Genomic DNA, 17248 nt, shown 5'->3' with positions numbered 1-17248 from the left:
ATGCAATGCTATTATGTTTGAAAGTGTCCTTTCCATTGAATATTACCGTATGTTATCATTTTAAAAACGTATGTGATCATATTTTTATTGTATAAGATAATTTTTGATATTAAGGGGGCGTTTGGTTGGGGGTCTTAAGGAAAGGGAAAGGGAATGGAAATACCCCATTCCCTTTGATGTTGTTTGGTTCGCATTTAGAATGATTCCGTTTCCCCATTTTAAGGTTTAGGTTTACCTAAATGAGGTAATCCTCATTCCCCACCTCCCCCTCCACTTTCCCATTCCATTCCTTCCCCATTCTTGAACCCTACTGCTGCCTTCTCCTTCCTCGCGCCTCCTTCCTCACCAAAATCCTTGCTGCGTCCTTCCTCCTCCTGCTGTTGCTGCTGCTGCTGCTTCTTCTCCTCGCGCTTCCTCCCTCCCCAAATCCCTAAATCTCACTCCACTTCTTCTCCTCGTTCTCTTTCCTCCATTAACAGAATCCCTAAATCTTCCATTAACAGTTGAGTCTTCCTTTTTCTTCTTTCTCCTTTTTAGATTTCTCACTGTATCGTGTTGATTGTTACAATGTTCTTTTCGTTTTATTGTTGTTTTCTTTATGTTTGACGTTCACTGTATTGGTGCTTGAATCTTGTAGCTTATGTGTTATTTGTAGATTCTTCTCTCAATTGAAATCTGAGTTCAAGTTTTCGTTTATTTGACCCAAATTGATGCTTATTGATGCTTTAAGCTGCTTGTAGCTTAATGTTGGCATCTTGTTGTTGTTTTTCTCTCAATGCTTAATGCTTTAAGCTGCTTTAAGATTCTTCTCTTAATTGTTGTTTTTTTGGGGTTTAAGCTGCTTTTTGGAACTTTGTGAGGATTGATGAGCATCTTGTAGTTTAATGTTGGCAGTTTTTTGTTTGTGATATAGTTTTACCAATTTTGTAGACTTTTGAAGTTTTTGAGACTGTTTTGTGCATTGAGCAGCTCTGTTTTGGATAGCTGTGAGGTTTGTGGGTGGTGGCATCACAATATTTTTCGGTTTTACATAGCTTCTAGCATGATTGTTTTATTCTGTTTTTTTCTTTTGAGGACTCAATGTTGGCAGTTGCAAACAATGTGTCTTGGAACTTATATTACATGCTCTTTACTGATATTGTTGTTCTTCATAATATATTCGCATTTGGTTGTGAATTGTAGGTTAGTATGATAAAAAATTGGGATTTTAGAAACTTGATTATGTATCATTGTTTGTTTGTTTGTTTGGTTTTCAAGAATACATGGAAACAAGGTGCTTGGTACTTCTTTGATGTTCTTATTGATGTTCATTTGTACAGAAAATGGCTAGCATTGGTACTTCTTTGAAAAGGAAGAGAAATTGGGACTGTATTCGATTCATAATTACTATGAAAGGACTAGAACACTTTTTGTATGTATTTTGATCTACAAACAAGTGATTATATGTAATTAATCGAGCTATGTTGTTATTATTTAGAGTTATGTTCTTTCAAAAAATAAGTTTTTCAAGTATCATATAACAACTACTTATTTTTGGAGAAAATATAAAAGAATTTAAAAACTCAAATTTTGATTCCTTAACTTGAACCAAACAGTCACAAAGGGAATCATTCAGCAGCTCATTCCGTTTCCTGAACACAACCAAACGACTAGGCTAATTTAGGGGAATCCGTTCCTTTCTCCTGCATTCCCTTTTCTCATTCCATTCCGATTCCCTTGTGCGAACCAAACGCCCCCTAAGTGTAGTAAATTTTGAATTAAGATCAAAATTATATAACACATTATCAATTATAAATTGTGATCAAAATAAATCTTAAAAAATGATGATATAGAGACTTAATTAGATCAGTTAGACACCAAAAGGGATTATCAATTATGTCATTCTTAAACACTTAAAATAATCGTATATAAAGTGATAATAATAATAACACATGTATATGCTTACTAAAATAATCAATTAATTTTTTTTTTCTTAATTTTATTAAAAACCCAATTTTCCTTTTTTTTTAATTAGTATAAAATTGATTCTTGTTATATTGGTGAAACATATTGCATTCAACTACTAAACTAACCTATGAATCTCACTATCTAAGAGTATTACTCCCTCCTATTCACTGTAATAGTCCTATTTGACCGAACACATTCACAAATGCCATAATTCTATTATTAATATCTCTAATTGTGCATAATTATAAAATATAAAAATTTAATATTAATGATCTTTGCATTGAAATGAATTAAACAAGATCCCACTTGAATATGTTATAACTTATAGATTAAGAATAAAATACAAGTAACAATTAGGGTGAATAGGTGGAAATATTATTTATTTTTACTATGAATATTTTACTCAAAGTTAACTTATATTCCTTTACTTAATCAAAGTAAATCATATTTTAAAGAAGTTCATCAAATAGTACGTAAAAATAAGTTTTGAACAATGGTAACAATTGGTGAATCATGATGCAAATGACATGATAATAATACTTCCTCTATTTTGAAATACTTACTATATCACAATATTAACACTATTTATCGTTCAAGTTTATTTAAATTGCAATTAATATGTAAAAATATATATACATTTATAAAGGATCTTGTTTTAATCTTTTAATTAAATATTTTTATGATACTGATTTTTAGTTATTCATAATTCATTATGTAATTGATCAAAGGAAAAATTATAAGAAACTATTTAATGTATAGGACCTTTTGCAAAAAACTATCATATGTATGTTTTTTTGCAAAAAATTACTTAATGTAACATAAACTCTTGTGGATGACTACCACATAATGTTTTCCATTTGTCAACCGCCAATATAGTAGTTTGATCAGCACGTGGGGTCACGTGAACCACTTAATTCAGCATTCCTCCCTCTTTTTAGACACGATTTTAGTCATAACTTTCCCCTTTCCCCTTCATTTGCCTAATTTTGAAGAACCCTAATTTCCCTAACACATTCCTGTCATTTAATTGATTCAATTGAATTATGCCTTGTTCTTCTTTCACAGGAAAATCAAAGCTTGATAAATATGGGTGTGGAGTTCTTTTGCAAAGAAGATTTCTTGGATCAAGAAAAACCCTGAAAGGAGTTTTAAGACCTGCAGATCCTGATACTAATTGGAGGGGATGCAACAAGTTTATATAGTTTGATAAACCTAAAAGGTTGATTGACAAAGAGAAGTGACTAACACATTTGTTGAGGAGAAGCGACAATTATCAGCCGAAATAAAGATCCCGACTTCAAGGGTTTGTTGCTTGGAACATGAGAATTACTACTTATAGCAGAAGTAAATAAAAATCCTAAAAAATAAGAACAAAAAATATTATTATAAACAAAAAAAATCTCAAATATGCAATTGCAAATATAAACTAACCGATAATTAGTAGTTATTAGTAAAGACATATGAATCAAATGAGAATATACAATTAATGTGAGAGCTAGAGTAGAGAGGGAGTTGGGTTGAAATTCACTTGTCAGACCTACATAGATGACTAATGTAATTAAATAGGGTCACGTGACCATACGTGCTTGTTAAACCTCTGGATTGATGGTCAACAAATGGAAATCGTTTATGGTAGTCATCCGCAAGAGTTTATCTTACATTAATCTCTTTTTACTCCCTCCTTGATGTGGTGGGCAGGAGTATAAGGGAACGAGGAAGTATAACCGTTAAACCTTGGAAAGTCCCTGCATACTGCTTTCCTACTTCCTAGTCATTATCGTAATTCGTTAATCTCCTAATCATTCCTTATCCTATAATTCCCCTTTCCTGATTCTCTATTTACCGGATTTCTTTCCTTCTTACTCATTTCACCACTCTGTTGACTACCCATTATTACTTATTAGCCGGCGTAATTATACATTTACTTCCGATTATCCTTGATCCTAATTAGAATTTACCCTTTCCTGTTTTTTCTAATATTAATTTATTTGGCAGTTTTATTACTCAACAAATCAGCTCCAATAATTTATCTTTAAATTCCTATGCTTCCTGGAAACAGAGATTTCTAGAAATCGACACCTTAATTTCTTACAGATCTGACTTCGTTTTTGATGCTACACATGTTGCTTTCTTAATGGACAGTGAGTTTTTTTAGTGCCCATTTCAAGTTTAATCCTTAATTGAGCCAAAAGGTTGTTCAATGTTTGATCTTAGCAATGTGAAGAATACCCAGAAAAGTTTTTGAAATTGGGTGTATTTTGAAGTATAGAAGCTACTTAATACAAGATGCAAACAAGGGTTATGACATTAGAAGAAGGAAAAGACCCTGGTTCTGTGCCTAGAACAAGGGTTTTGCCAGTAAGATTACTAATGGTATTTTTGATGTTGTTGATTATTTTTGTACTTTTTTCATTCATTAATCTTCGTACATTTAAAAGATTTGGGTTTGATAGTGTAGTGAGAGTAGTTAGACCTGGTTTTGAGCAATGTATTGAAGAATCAAGTGGTTTAGATGAGTGGATTAAACCTCCATCTAATTTGATGCATAGAATGAGTGATGAAGAGCTCTTTTGGAGAGCTACATTGGTACCTAGAATTAAGAGTTACCCTTTTACTAGAAACCCTAAAATTGCATTTATGTTCTTGACTAAAGGTCCATTGCCATTAGCACCTCTTTGGGAGAGGTTCTTTAAGGGATACCATGGGCTGTTTTCGATCTATGTTCATGCTTTGCCATCATACAATGAGGAATTTCCTCCCACATCAGTTTTCTACAGAAGGCATATACCTAGCCAAGTATGATTCTGTCTCTCTTTTTTTTAATTAATATGTTAAATTCATTGTTTTATTTGGATATTAAGATTTATGAGTTTCTTTCTGATTACCATTGTTTGAGATTGTAATGTGGTGTTTTTCTTCCATTTGATTGATTGAGAAGATCCATTTTTCTTCCATGATTGTGATATTATCTGTTTACAGTTGTGATTTTTGTGGCATTATTTTTAATGGAATATTGTAGTGTTACCTAATTCTTTACACAAATTGTTCAAAATTGCCCAAATTGGCCTATTATTCCTTGTTTCAATTGGGAGTAGTGAATTAGCTTCAATGAGAAGGACCTCTCTAGTTCTGTTTCTCTGCTTTTAAGTATGAAAATTTACAATCTTGATGTTGAGGTGTATATGAAGTATATAAAATCTATCTATATAACCCATTTATTAATTTTTCTTATCTAGAACATTACATCTATATGAAGTATATATTGTAGTGGGAGGACCTTGAATGAGGTGCAAGTTGAATCACACCATTTTTTTAATGAACTTCATACCTCAAGTTAAGTCTTTTAGGTTATTAGCATATAATGGAAATTGAATGTGGTTATAAGTATGAATTGATACACAGAGTTTTATGATGGATTAGAGGATGCGTTTTCGCTTTAAAACCTTTGTGAAGTCATAAATATATTTTTACTATATGGTTTTCATGGTTCATCATGTGTGATCCCTAGTGGCTACTGGCTAGTATGAATACACGAAAACTAGTGTCCAGAAAACAATACAAGTAAACTGCAAGCGAATGATGAAAGGTCTTGTTTTTTGCATGTGGAATAACAAATGTATGAACATGTGTTTGAGAAATACATTCAATAATTCATAGTATTATGTTTTGCGTATCTACCATGGTATAAAATCTCGCCCCCTACGTCATGCAATGGCTGTTATGTAACCTGCTTGAGAGTTGCCGCAAATTTTCAAGGTCAAAACACCTCATTGACTGTTACGTAATGTGTAACGCTTGAAATCTTCACTGTTAGAATGTAATTTGTCGAGGAGAGGTTATAGAAAAAATTCTTCTAACATACCCTCAAATTGTAGAAAAAGTTTTCATAACATCTTTCATCGAACCGATTGACTCTAATTATTATAGATCACTTAATTTATAGTTACTCATACTGCATTCTTTTCCAGGGTATTTAGCTTACACTAGTTTTAAGTGTAATAGTTATGTTTTATGATAAGTCATTGCTAGCTTAGTACGTCAATTGTATATTAAAGTATTAATTAGCTAATAGATTAACAAGGCACCCTTTGGTTGATGCTGAATCAGGGTTTAAGAAAACCGAATGAGGTCAAGTGAGCGAAAATTATAAGGTTGGGATACAAACACAGTTGTTTTAAATATGTTACAAAATAAAAGTTCTACTTGATAGTGGCCTTAGAAAAACAGAACAACAGTGTAGCATGTGAAGAAGGAAAGAAAAACAAATGCTAGTGCTTATCGTGTATTTTCAGTAAGTACATTAGAGACCTTGATAAAACAAGTCACATACACAATGGAGCTGAGTCAAGACATTAGAGAATATAAAAGCTATTAAGGTACTTCTCATAATGAACATTTGTAACTAACTACTTAACTAATACATAATAACTTTAGCTTAGTTATATATCTTCACATCCCCTCAAACTTGGGGTTGGAAAAGTACCAAGTTTGAATAACAACTCCTGAAATTATGTTGATGGAAAAATTTTGGTCACATCAGCTTGTTGAGAGAGCTTATAGGAAATAGTTGTATTAGGCCTTCCAAAACCTTATCATGAGTAAAGTGAGTGTCGGTGTGCTTAGTCCGTTCATAGATGATCCGATTGTGAGCTATATGGAATGCAAAATGATTGTCGCAATGTAAAAAACATGCTTGAGTTTGTTGACACCTAAGTCTTAGCAATCTGACTTATCATCTAGTTACTCCAGAAGAAGCAAGCCTTATATTGAGCTTCAATGGAGTAACAAGAGACTGTAGGGTTTGAAAACTTCCAGCTAATTGGAGACCCACAAAGAAGAAGCAAATAACCCGTTATAGAACTTGTGTCAACACATGATCCCAATTAGAATCTGAGAAAGCTTAACGAGTGACCAGATCACTTGCTTTGAGAGGAATACTCAATCCTGAGGTGGCTGACATGTAATCTAAAGTATGGAGAAAAGCTTGATAATGTTGTATTGAAGGCTGTTGCATATGTTGGGTCAAAGCTTGTACGGTGAAAGCTATGTTTGGCCTTGTGTTGGTGAGGAAATAAGTTTGCCTATCAAACACCTATACGTTGTAGGGTCTTCATATGGCTGAGATGTCTCCTTTGGTATATTTAAGTTTGAAGGAAGTAGAGTGACTACTTTCTTGAAGCTTGAAATTTCTTGTGACATATGCCTTTGATGTAATTCAATACCAAAAAAAAAAATGGAGAATCTCTATGTCCTTAATGCTAAAAACTTAGATCATAATGATTCTTTAAATTACTCATATGTTTGAGTATTGTTGGCAACTAATATAATATCATCAACAAAAATGGTAATGTTACCATCTAAATTTCTGATAAAAAGTGTGTAGTCATTTTTGGACGGCTTAAAACCTTGAATTAATTCAGCTTCCAACCTTCCGAATCGTTGCCTTGAAGCCTATTTCAAACTATAAAGGGACCTTTTAAGTTTGCACACAAGATTAGAAGAACCGGGTAAAATATGTAAACCTCCTCATGAAGATCCTCATAAAAGAATGCATTATTGACATCCAATTAACCGGAGAGTTCGTCACTTTTTGTTTGAAGCTATTCAGTTTCACAACGGAAGATAATGTTTTTCATAAAGTCAATACCATATTCTTGTGTATTGAGCCTTAAACCTTTCTAAAGAGATTTCAACTTGACTTTGTACATCCATTTGCAGCCAAGAGGATTTTTTTTTAGTGGCAATGGAACAAGATCTCAATTGTTGTCTTCTAATGCTTTTAGCTCTTTGGCCATGGAAGCATCCCACTAAGCATTTTGGTTGGTTTGATGCTTGGCGACTCAAGTGTTGTCTCAAGTGCTGCTTCTGTGGTAAGTTGTCACAAGTGACCAAGTTACACCAATGAGATGAAACTTGACTACAGATAAAGTCCTTCAAGTATGAAGGTTGATATCCTTGAAGATCATGGATACCTGTGGACTGTGGTATTAGTATCTACAGTGAGAAGTAAGAAAGCTGTCAAAAATCTTTATGGATAATCGGTGTCATGTAGTGAATCTGGGATATTCTTAAAGTGATCATCTACTTAACTAACAGCAATTTAATTTGATTTTAGATATTGATGTCATTCGTACTAAATTTTGATATTTTGTGATGAGATATCCTTTTCCTGGCAGTTTGAGAGTAGTCATCGGTCTGCTGTCACTCCGGCCTCCTAAGATGTTTATGCTCGTGTGATTCTGTGTGTATACTGATAGCAGCATCACTAGCATGTTTTAGCGTAAATATTTGCAGTGAACTTGAATTACCTGGTTTTTGGTTTGTGTTCGAAAATATTGTTTGGATTTTAGTAGTAATGCTTTTATAGTCACTTTTCTTTGCAGGTGGCAGCATGGGGCAAGATGAGCATATGTGATGCTGAAAGAAGGCTCCTTGCAAATGCATTGCTCGATATCTCAAACGAGTGGTTTGTACTCCTTTCAGAATCTTGTATTCCACTTTACAATTTCAGCACGATACAAAATTACATAATGAGATCCAAATATAGCTTCATTGGCGCATTTGATGACACTGGACCTTACGGAAGAGGGCGATATAATTTGAACATGGCCCCCGAGATCAACATAACCGAGTGGCGCAAAGGATCTCAATGGTTTGAAATCGATAGAAGGCTGGCAGTTACAATCGTCGAAGACACCACCTTTTACCCCAAATTTGAAGCATTCTGTAAGCCTCATTGTTATGTAGATGAGCACTATTTTCCCACCATGCTCACAATCCGAGCAGCAAATAGTTTGGCAAACCGAAGCATCACTTGGGTAGATTGGTCGAGAGGCGGGTCCCATCCTGCTACTTTTGGGAGAGGTGACATCACGTTGGAATTCATCGACAAGATCAGAAAGAGCAAGAGTTGCGACTACAATGGTAAAATTTCTACCAGATGTGATCTCTTTGCTAGGAAATTTGCCCCGAGCGCCTTGGAGCGGTTGTTACAAGTAGCACCAGAAGCTTTTGGATTCTGATGATGTGTTTTGCAATTACACCCATTAGTTTTTAATAGGATTACACAAGTTTTAAACTGCAGCTTGCAGTTTTTTCTTTGGCCTACTCCATTTACACATTAGTTATGTTGTAAAGAGAAATAGAGGTTTGTACTGTGTAGTGTAGATATTAGTATTAAACTTCTGTTGGGTATAATATAGTATTTTGATGAGGCTTAGATTCTTTTAACACATTGGTACTTATACATAAGAATTGATATTGTTTTGCTGAGTTATTGAGGAAAATTTGAAACAAATAAGTATTTTTAACAAAAGAAATAAAAAGTTAGGTTCGGGTAAACTTAATCCAAAAATAAGCGTATTCATGTTCGAACCTGAGGTCAGGTATGTTCGTAATTACTAACAGCGAACAAAAAATTTGGTCAAAATTGTTTGTTCACAGTTATTAAAAACGAATAGAAGAGAGACAACGTCATAACGTTAGATGGGACAAAAAAGATTTGTTCGCAGTTGCTAACTGCGAACAAACATTGCTTCCCTTTTTATGTCCCATTTAACGTTATGACATTGTTTCCCCTTTGTTCGCAGTTAATAATTGTGAACAAACAACTTTGACTTTTTTGAACCAATTTTTTTGTTCACTGTTAGTAACTGCGAACATACCTGACCTTAGGCTCGAACATAAAGACGCTTATTTTTAAAATTATGTTTATCCGAAGTTTTTTTTTTATTTTTTTGTTAAAATTACTTATTTGTTTCAAATTTTCTGTTATTGAAGGTCATTGAATAATACTTGTTAAATTAGTCGATCAAGTTTGATTAAACGATTCATAAATTTATTATATGACTTATAGTTACTTGTTATAAGTCAAGTTTATTAATAACATCTTTAAGCCACGAAGATCATAATTTGAAATTAGTTAAACAAGGACACAAGGAGCATGATTAGGAAACAAAAAAAACCTATTTTCTTCATCATTGCTTTGATAGGATGAAAAAGGCTAATATATATATATATATACACAACTTTCCATTCATTTTTGCATCATACTTGTATGTTAGTAACTTGAGAAGAACTCTCTATCCACTACTACTAATCTGAGTCAGACTCTACATAATTTCCCATGGCCTTTAATCCTCTTGGTCTCTGAAGTAACAATAACACGTTTATTAGTCTCTATACAACACTTTCTCAACAAGAAAAAAAAAACCATAATATTAATTGGACATGAATGGGAGACAGTAAAGAAAGGGAAATAAATTTAACACATACTCATTGAAAGTGACATTTTAGTAGAACTTAAAAGGATAGAGGGAGTATTGATTAGGGGGAGAGTTGATAAGTGTCAAATTTGGTGAATGCTATGAAAATGAACCATACTGACTTACCTTCTTAGTTATCTTTTTCTCTCTAACTTCATATCGCTCCAAAGTTAGATCACACAACCATCCTCCAGGACTCACCAACTGCACAAAAGTGTATACTTAGATTAGAAAAACCATGTATAACTTGTCAACTTTTGATAATGAAAGACACAAGGAAAGCAAGTTAGTAACTAGCAAGTGAGTCGAGAAAGAATAACTCATTCTATGATATACCATTGAATCAATGTCCCATCATTCGGCTAGTAACTTGCCATATTAGCACAAAACTCAGAACCTTTAACTTCCCTTGCAACGATTTACAATTTGCTTGTGAGTTTTGTTTGTTTATTCATGCTATGAGAAGAATTATTATTGTCCTTGGACACATAGCTTCATCAGTTGTGACGAGCAAAATCCCCTATCACGAAGCAAAGACGGAGAAAGAAGTGAAAAGAAAAAGGGCCCGACTGCTCAGACAAGCATCTGAGTTTTGAAGCCACTACCATATTTTGATGCTTATGCTCAGCCCAAATCATAAAAGGATGGTGATGAGGTGCACTTGGAAGGATATAGAATGAAGAGGAAAGCATGGTTTGAATGTGGTTGAAGAGTGTGTTTTTGGGTCAATATTCAATTTTTGTGCAAACATATGAAAGCCAAAGACGATCTTTGAAAGTTGATAACTTTTGAAAAGACGAATGGATGAGGTGAGGATGTCAAACAGGGGGAAGCTATATGGGGCTAGCCCGCTGGGGAGGGCATGTGCTATAAACCAATTAATTCACTTAGGTAAAACAATTATAAAGTGCTAAAATATAAGGATATAATTGATAATTAGGAAAATTAAGGGTGATTAGGAGTGGTCAATAAAATTCAAGGTGATTTATAATGATCAACAATCGTTTAGGCCGGTCAAAAATCATATGGGATGGTCAACGGTGAATTGATTTGAATGGTGCACATACTTTATATTTCCAAGGCTGTAATTTGAAAAAAATAGATATTGAGACGGTAATTCGTAAAAGTCCTCAACTTAAAAGCCGTAATTTGCAACTAATTTTTTTAAATAAAAAAAATAAGAGGAAGAAAGAGCAAAAGATGGGAAGGGCTTACATTGATGGTTCGTTGAATGAACTTGGCACGTTTTTTGGGTCTTTGAGGAAGTTTAGACCCTTTAATAGCCATAAAATCCTCCTCTTTTTCTTTATTAGTAAGAGAGATCATGAATTTAGGAGGCCAAACGACGTCAGTTCCACCGCCTGATGATGACTCACCACCTTTTGTTTCAGACGACGTCGTTTTACCCCCACCGTTAATGATCATATTATTCTCGTGATTATCATTATGATGATATTGTTGGGCCCCACAACTTTTCTTCTCTCTCTCCGGTGATGCCAACCCTTTCATCCCTCGAACTCCATTAGTCTGATAATTATTATGATGCGTTTTCATTCCTGATCCACCTTCGGAATTTCTGCGCCAAAAACAAAATACCCAGATTTATAAAAAAAATTAAAATGATTTCTTTTTGATAAAAATGATTAAAATATTGTTATTTGAAAAATAACCTTACGGAACGGTGGGTAAAATTGGTGAAAATTTAGGTAAAAAAAAAAAAGTTTGAATGGTCTTTGTAAATTAAATTTGAAATAGTAGAGGAGGAAAAAGCGAATAAAAAGTTAAGATGTTTGATGAAGCGTAGATTTAGATACTTAACACAAGTGTGAATAAATAATTATGGTACAATAACTAATAAGATTAGATTAAGAAGGAAAGACGGAGAAAAATGCGATTTGCGGTTGATTTTGGATAGTCTATACTAGTATGTTTTTATTGGAAAAGGGGAAGGTACGTGTCCAATTATGAGTTAAAATGCGATTTGCGGTTGATTTAGATTTAGCTGTTCGTGGTTTCAGTAATCAAACGGTCTTTAATCCTCATAGAATAGAATGTCAATTGTACACGTAGTATAGAAGATTTCATACCTTTTTATTTGCAAGCATTTAAAGTTTTATTTAAAATGCCGTTCATCTTAAGTCACTTAAATTCCTTTCAAAAAAAAAAAGTCAATTAAAAGAAAATTCCACATTGTAGCATCGAACTTTCATAAAACGTCAGTAGTAGCACTTTTGTAAAATTTTTCTACATGATAGCATTCAATTTATGCCTTATCCAACTGTCATAGCATTTTCCGTTAAATTCTTGGCAATTTTCGTTTAATTCATTATTTTGACATTTTTACCCTTATTAAGTTTTGGTTGTTGTCTTTATAATTTGCCCTAGACCATTTTTATGCTCTCAAATGTTTAATTTACCATTTTGACATTTAATTTACGTTTAATTCATCAATGTTCTCAAATGTTGTAACAATTTTATTTTCATTCAAATTGTTGGCATTTTTTTTACAAAAGGTGCCTTAAGCATTATTACATAAGCCATAATTTGAATGAAAAACAAAATTGTTATAACATTTGAGAACAGTGATGAATTAAACGGTAAATTAAATGTCAAAATGATGAATTAAACATTTGAGAGCAGGGCAAATTATAAAGACAACAATCAAAACTTAATAACGGTAAAAATGTCAAAATGATGAATTAAATGGAAATTGACAAGAATTTAACGAAAAATACTACGACAGTTAGATAAGGAATAAACTGGATGCTACCATGTGAAAAAATCTTAAAAAAATGCTACCACTAACGTTTCATGAAAGTTCGATGCTACCATGTGTAATTTTCCTTAATTAAATTATGAGTCTATGACGAGTTGATACAACATAATTGATTTTTTGTCCTTAGAATTTGCTATATTAGGTATATTAAATTAATTTATTTAATAAAAAGTAAAACAAATATAAAGACATCACACAAGTACTTTTATGTTTTATGTATAGAAGTGTATTAGAAAAAAAATCAAATTATTAACGACCTATTAGATAATTGATCATTGTCTCAGCTTAACTATAATAACTTTTTATTAATATTCACATCATTTTATATCAATTAACAAATAGACTTTAAAAGAAATCAAAATTTCCTTTTTATAACAAATAAAAGTTTAAAAATATTTAATAGTCCAATGGAGCATAATCAAGCGGATAATAAGGATAAAGAATTAGTTATTGTATCAACTTGAAATTTAAGAGCAAGTCTAAATTTTTTAGGATATGTCTTGAGTTCGATTCTCTACTAATTTTTTTTTCTTCAACCTATATTGTAATAAAAAAGAGGGTATAACAAAGATAAAATTGTATATAAATAACCCCAAAATCTCATTTTAGTGGCTGCTGGTGTTGGATGTGTGTAAGGCTGCTGCTGCCAAATTCGGCCTCGACCTTGCTGTCAGGCTTGGTTGCTCTTGGGTGGCAATTGGAGGGTGACTATGGTTGTTATCAATGCTATTTCGGCAAAACAGCAAGGATGGTCTCCTTGGCACTGGTTTGTGGATGGTGTTCTCAGTCTTAGCTCTCTTTTTCTCTGATTTTTAGTGTTGTCAATCTAAGTAGAGGTTAAGAGAAATCAAGAAATACCTAAAAAAATATTGTAGTTTGCGTAAATTAAGACCGACTTGAGTGAGCTGCACCTCTCTGCGGATTTGACTAGGAATAGGAATAATTAGAGAAATTTTTTTATATTTCAGTCTACTAATAGTTTTTTAGTTGTCTTTCTTATTCTAGTGACTAGTTATTTTTTATCCACTCTTTTTTGAGTATTTATTTACTCATCGTATTTATTATATTGTTTTGGCATTAGTTTTGCTAATGTTGTTTTTCTGCAGGTAAATTTACTCTTAAGACATCGATGTCACTTATTACTATTACTCTAAATGTAGGGCTCTTCTTTTTGGGTAAAACCGTAAAATTAACTATATTTCTCTAGCCCTCTTTTTAAAGAAAGTACGAGTATGAATTGTCCGTCACTTATACCTCAATATTTCTGACGCCCAAACATTTTCTAATATTATCATTTCAAATTATGTCCCTCCATACATGTTCTCTCATCCATCTACTCTTATTTTCCTATAATTATTCTTTACAAAGCACATTTTGATTCTGTATAGTAATGCCGGTCCAATAATGACTTACAAATTCCTTAATTTGTTCCATTTCAAAGAATCCGAAAATGTGCAAGAAAGTCATTTAATCACTATTCACTATTAAAGTTGTTTTTCTAGTTGATCATCTTGTGAACCTTCAAAACTTAACAACGATAAGCATCCACAAATATACCAATACCATATACGCCTACACATAAAATTCCTGGGCAGCAACATATATACTACAGAAGACGAGGTATCCAAGCCCTTGGGTGATGATCATCCTAAATATGAGTTCTATGCAAAGGAAATCTAAATCAAAAATCATATTTTCCATTGTCAAAAACTATTTGAGCATTAATATATTCTGAGATCTTAAATTTTTTTGACATAAAGTCATAAAGGACGCCTAATAAAAACAATCTCAAGACTCCACAAATCGCACAAACAAGTTTTATCAAAGGGATAATTAAATAAGCAGCCAACCCACCAATGAAAAAATTAGCGTATTCTCCGGATGATAAGACATTTAGAAGATCAAATAGTCACAAATTCACAGTAATAAACAAAATCAAGAGATTGGGCAAATAAGTAATTCAGAAGTGAATATACCTAAGAATCCGTGAAGGCGGTTGAGCTGGCGAGGCCGATCGTTGCCGGAGATTAAACCCATTGGTAGTACGATTGACATTCCTAACTGTAGTATTATTATGGGATCTAACCACCGGGGTAGAGTTATTTTTAACTTGGATCTTCATACACCGGGGACGTTTCATACTACCCCAGCGCAAAACGAAATCAGAACCTTCCCCAATTATGTTCCTCTCTCCAAGGCTTGTTTTGGTACTACTACTATTATTGGTATTATTGTTATGGGGATTTTAATGATGATGCTTTAGCTTTACCACTTCCTTTTCCATCGATTACACCTGTCCCCATCCAATCATTAAACAAATAATAATAGGTTAAAATAATTGGGGTCACCACTCACCACTACATGCTTCTACTAGTTACGAAGTAATACTACTATTAGATTAAAAGAAGATGCTAGAAGTTAAAATGGTGGAGGAATGGGATTATGCTTTGCTTTTTATATGTACAAAACCTCATCTCTGAATCACATATATCACATTTAAACATCCAAAATGTTAAATATTCTCTTTTAAAATAATTAATACTCCACTTTTATTTTAAAAAATTATAGGTAAATTTCAGCAATTTAACAAATAAATAGATATTAAATCGAAAACAATTTTCTCCATAAAATAATCATAACTGAAAACTAGCTATTTAAAACGTTTTGAAAATTTTCTAATTTGGTTCTTTCAAAGAGAAATTAAAAAAAAAAGAAAAAGAAAAGAAGGATATTAAAAGGGAAAGAAATTTCACACGAGAATCCCCTTAAAATTAGCTTCAACAACACTAAAAAAACAGGGAGGGTTAATTTTCAAGAACAGAAAGCTTCGAATCTGAGTTGGGATTTGAATAGAATCAAACAAAAACAGAAGAAAATACAATAGAAGAGAATTTGAAGATCTGTACCAGTAATTGCAGTTTCTTTCTCATTTTATTGAGCTTCCAAATTGCTAAAGAGCAGATTTGTTCAACACAAAGTCAATGCTTTTCATGAAGAACAAGCCACAATATGGAACGAGGATCAAAGTCTTTTCTCAGTTTCTTCCATAATTTACCTCTTCTTCCCTTCAAATTCAACCACGGAAGTGAAGATATCAATCAATTGCGTGACAGAAATAGCTGTAATCCATAGGAAATTCGTCACATTTTACAACAATTCATCAGGTTTATTTGAAAAAAACTCATAAATCATCAACAAACCTTTAAATATCACCAATTGTTTAATCATCCAATCTTCAATCAAATCAAACTGTAAAAAAAAGTCGTTTCAAATGTTAATTTAATCTTGAATTTACATCCAAAAATCTAATTTCATTTTCTTATTGAGATCAAAGTTACAAACCTTACCAAATTCAATGAAAGGTTCATCAATCGCCAAGTACATAGAAAAATTAGCAGTAATTTTGTCAATTTGACGCTGTTTCCTGCTTTTCGCACAGAATGAATACAATTTACAACACCAATAAACAAATAGAATCAAATCTTGTAGAAAATTGGAGAAGAAGAAAGCGTTAATGATCGAGAAAAAAAAATTAGGAGAGAGAATGGAAGCATGAGCTTGTCTATGACAAATGATACAGAAAAGATGAGAAAAATGTTCTCTCCCTTGTTAACTGCCCATTATATACCCATCCATTTCTGTCTTTAAACTCATATTTCCATCACAACCGTTGATAGGAATTTTAATGGTTTTGATTTCGTCTTATTCCAGCGCTGTGACGATTTTTTGCTACGTTCTTTATAGGTGGGTTAGTTTTTGACGTCGTTAAAACATTTCACGGAGGCTAAAACCTTACTATAAATCACACCTTCACTCACATCAATTGGCCATCTGGCTTTAACCTAACGCACACCGCCACAAGGAGCTTACCTACATCATCACGAATGACCACGCCGACGCCATGGTTTGCTCCATCTGTAACAATCGCACCAAAGTTCACCTTTACTCAACCAAGCTGCGGAGGAAACCACGTTCGAAAATGAAGTACACAGCTTTGCTGCGGAATTGATACTTTAGTTGTGTACATATTGTAATCAGCAACCAATTTATTAAAGCTAGCAACAGCCTTAACCGGATTCCCATTGTCACCCTAAAAGATTTGTTTATTATGGTGGAACCAAGCAGCCCATAAAGTAGCACAAATGGAACTAAATTCCTCTTTTGAGGCATGGCTATGAATCCATGAGAAGAATTCAATGAAAGATGTACGAAAGGCATCTGCTATAAGTCGACATGCTAGGTGTTGGAGCCAAATAGGAGA

The 17248-nt window shown here is 33.0% G+C and overlaps 2 protein-coding genes across 3 annotated transcripts; one reads left to right on the top strand and one right to left on the bottom strand.

The window, feature by feature from the left end:
- Positions 1-3691: 3691 nt before the first annotated feature.
- On the top strand, positions 3692-9279 carry LOC130797721 (glycosyltransferase BC10-like). Of its 2 annotated transcripts, XM_057660439.1 has the most exons (3): positions 3692-4743; positions 8331-8413; positions 8495-9279. In XM_057660439.1, exons 1-3 carry the CDS (start codon positions 4234-4236, stop codon positions 8967-8969), a joined length of 1068 nt encoding a protein of 355 aa, XP_057516422.1. In that variant the 5' UTR covers positions 3692-4233; the 3' UTR covers positions 8970-9279. The 2 variants fall into 2 exon arrangements, with proteins under 2 accessions (XP_057516422.1, XP_057516421.1); XM_057660438.1 differs by having other exon boundaries at positions 8331-9279.
- LOC130797722 (uncharacterized) lies at positions 9213-16749 on the bottom strand. The gene is made up of 7 exons (XM_057660440.1): positions 16335-16749; positions 16188-16236; positions 15894-16106; positions 14964-15280; positions 11427-11787; positions 10338-10415; positions 9213-10095 (listed from the first exon to the last, which is right to left on the bottom strand). The coding sequence occupies exons 4-7, from the start codon at positions 15125-15127 to the stop codon at positions 10042-10044; spliced, it is 657 nt and encodes a 218-aa protein (XP_057516423.1). The 5' UTR covers positions 15128-15280; positions 15894-16106; positions 16188-16236; positions 16335-16749; the 3' UTR covers positions 9213-10041.
- Positions 16750-17248: the final 499 nt, after the last annotated feature.

This window comes from Amaranthus tricolor, chromosome 13 (assembly GCF_026212465.1).
Source record: "Amaranthus tricolor cultivar Red isolate AtriRed21 chromosome 13, ASM2621246v1, whole genome shotgun sequence".
NCBI lineage: Eukaryota > Viridiplantae > Streptophyta > Magnoliopsida > Caryophyllales > Amaranthaceae > Amaranthus > Amaranthus tricolor.
The sequence above is the reverse complement of the archived record's forward strand: the minus strand, read 5'-3'. Positions and strand labels throughout refer to the sequence as shown.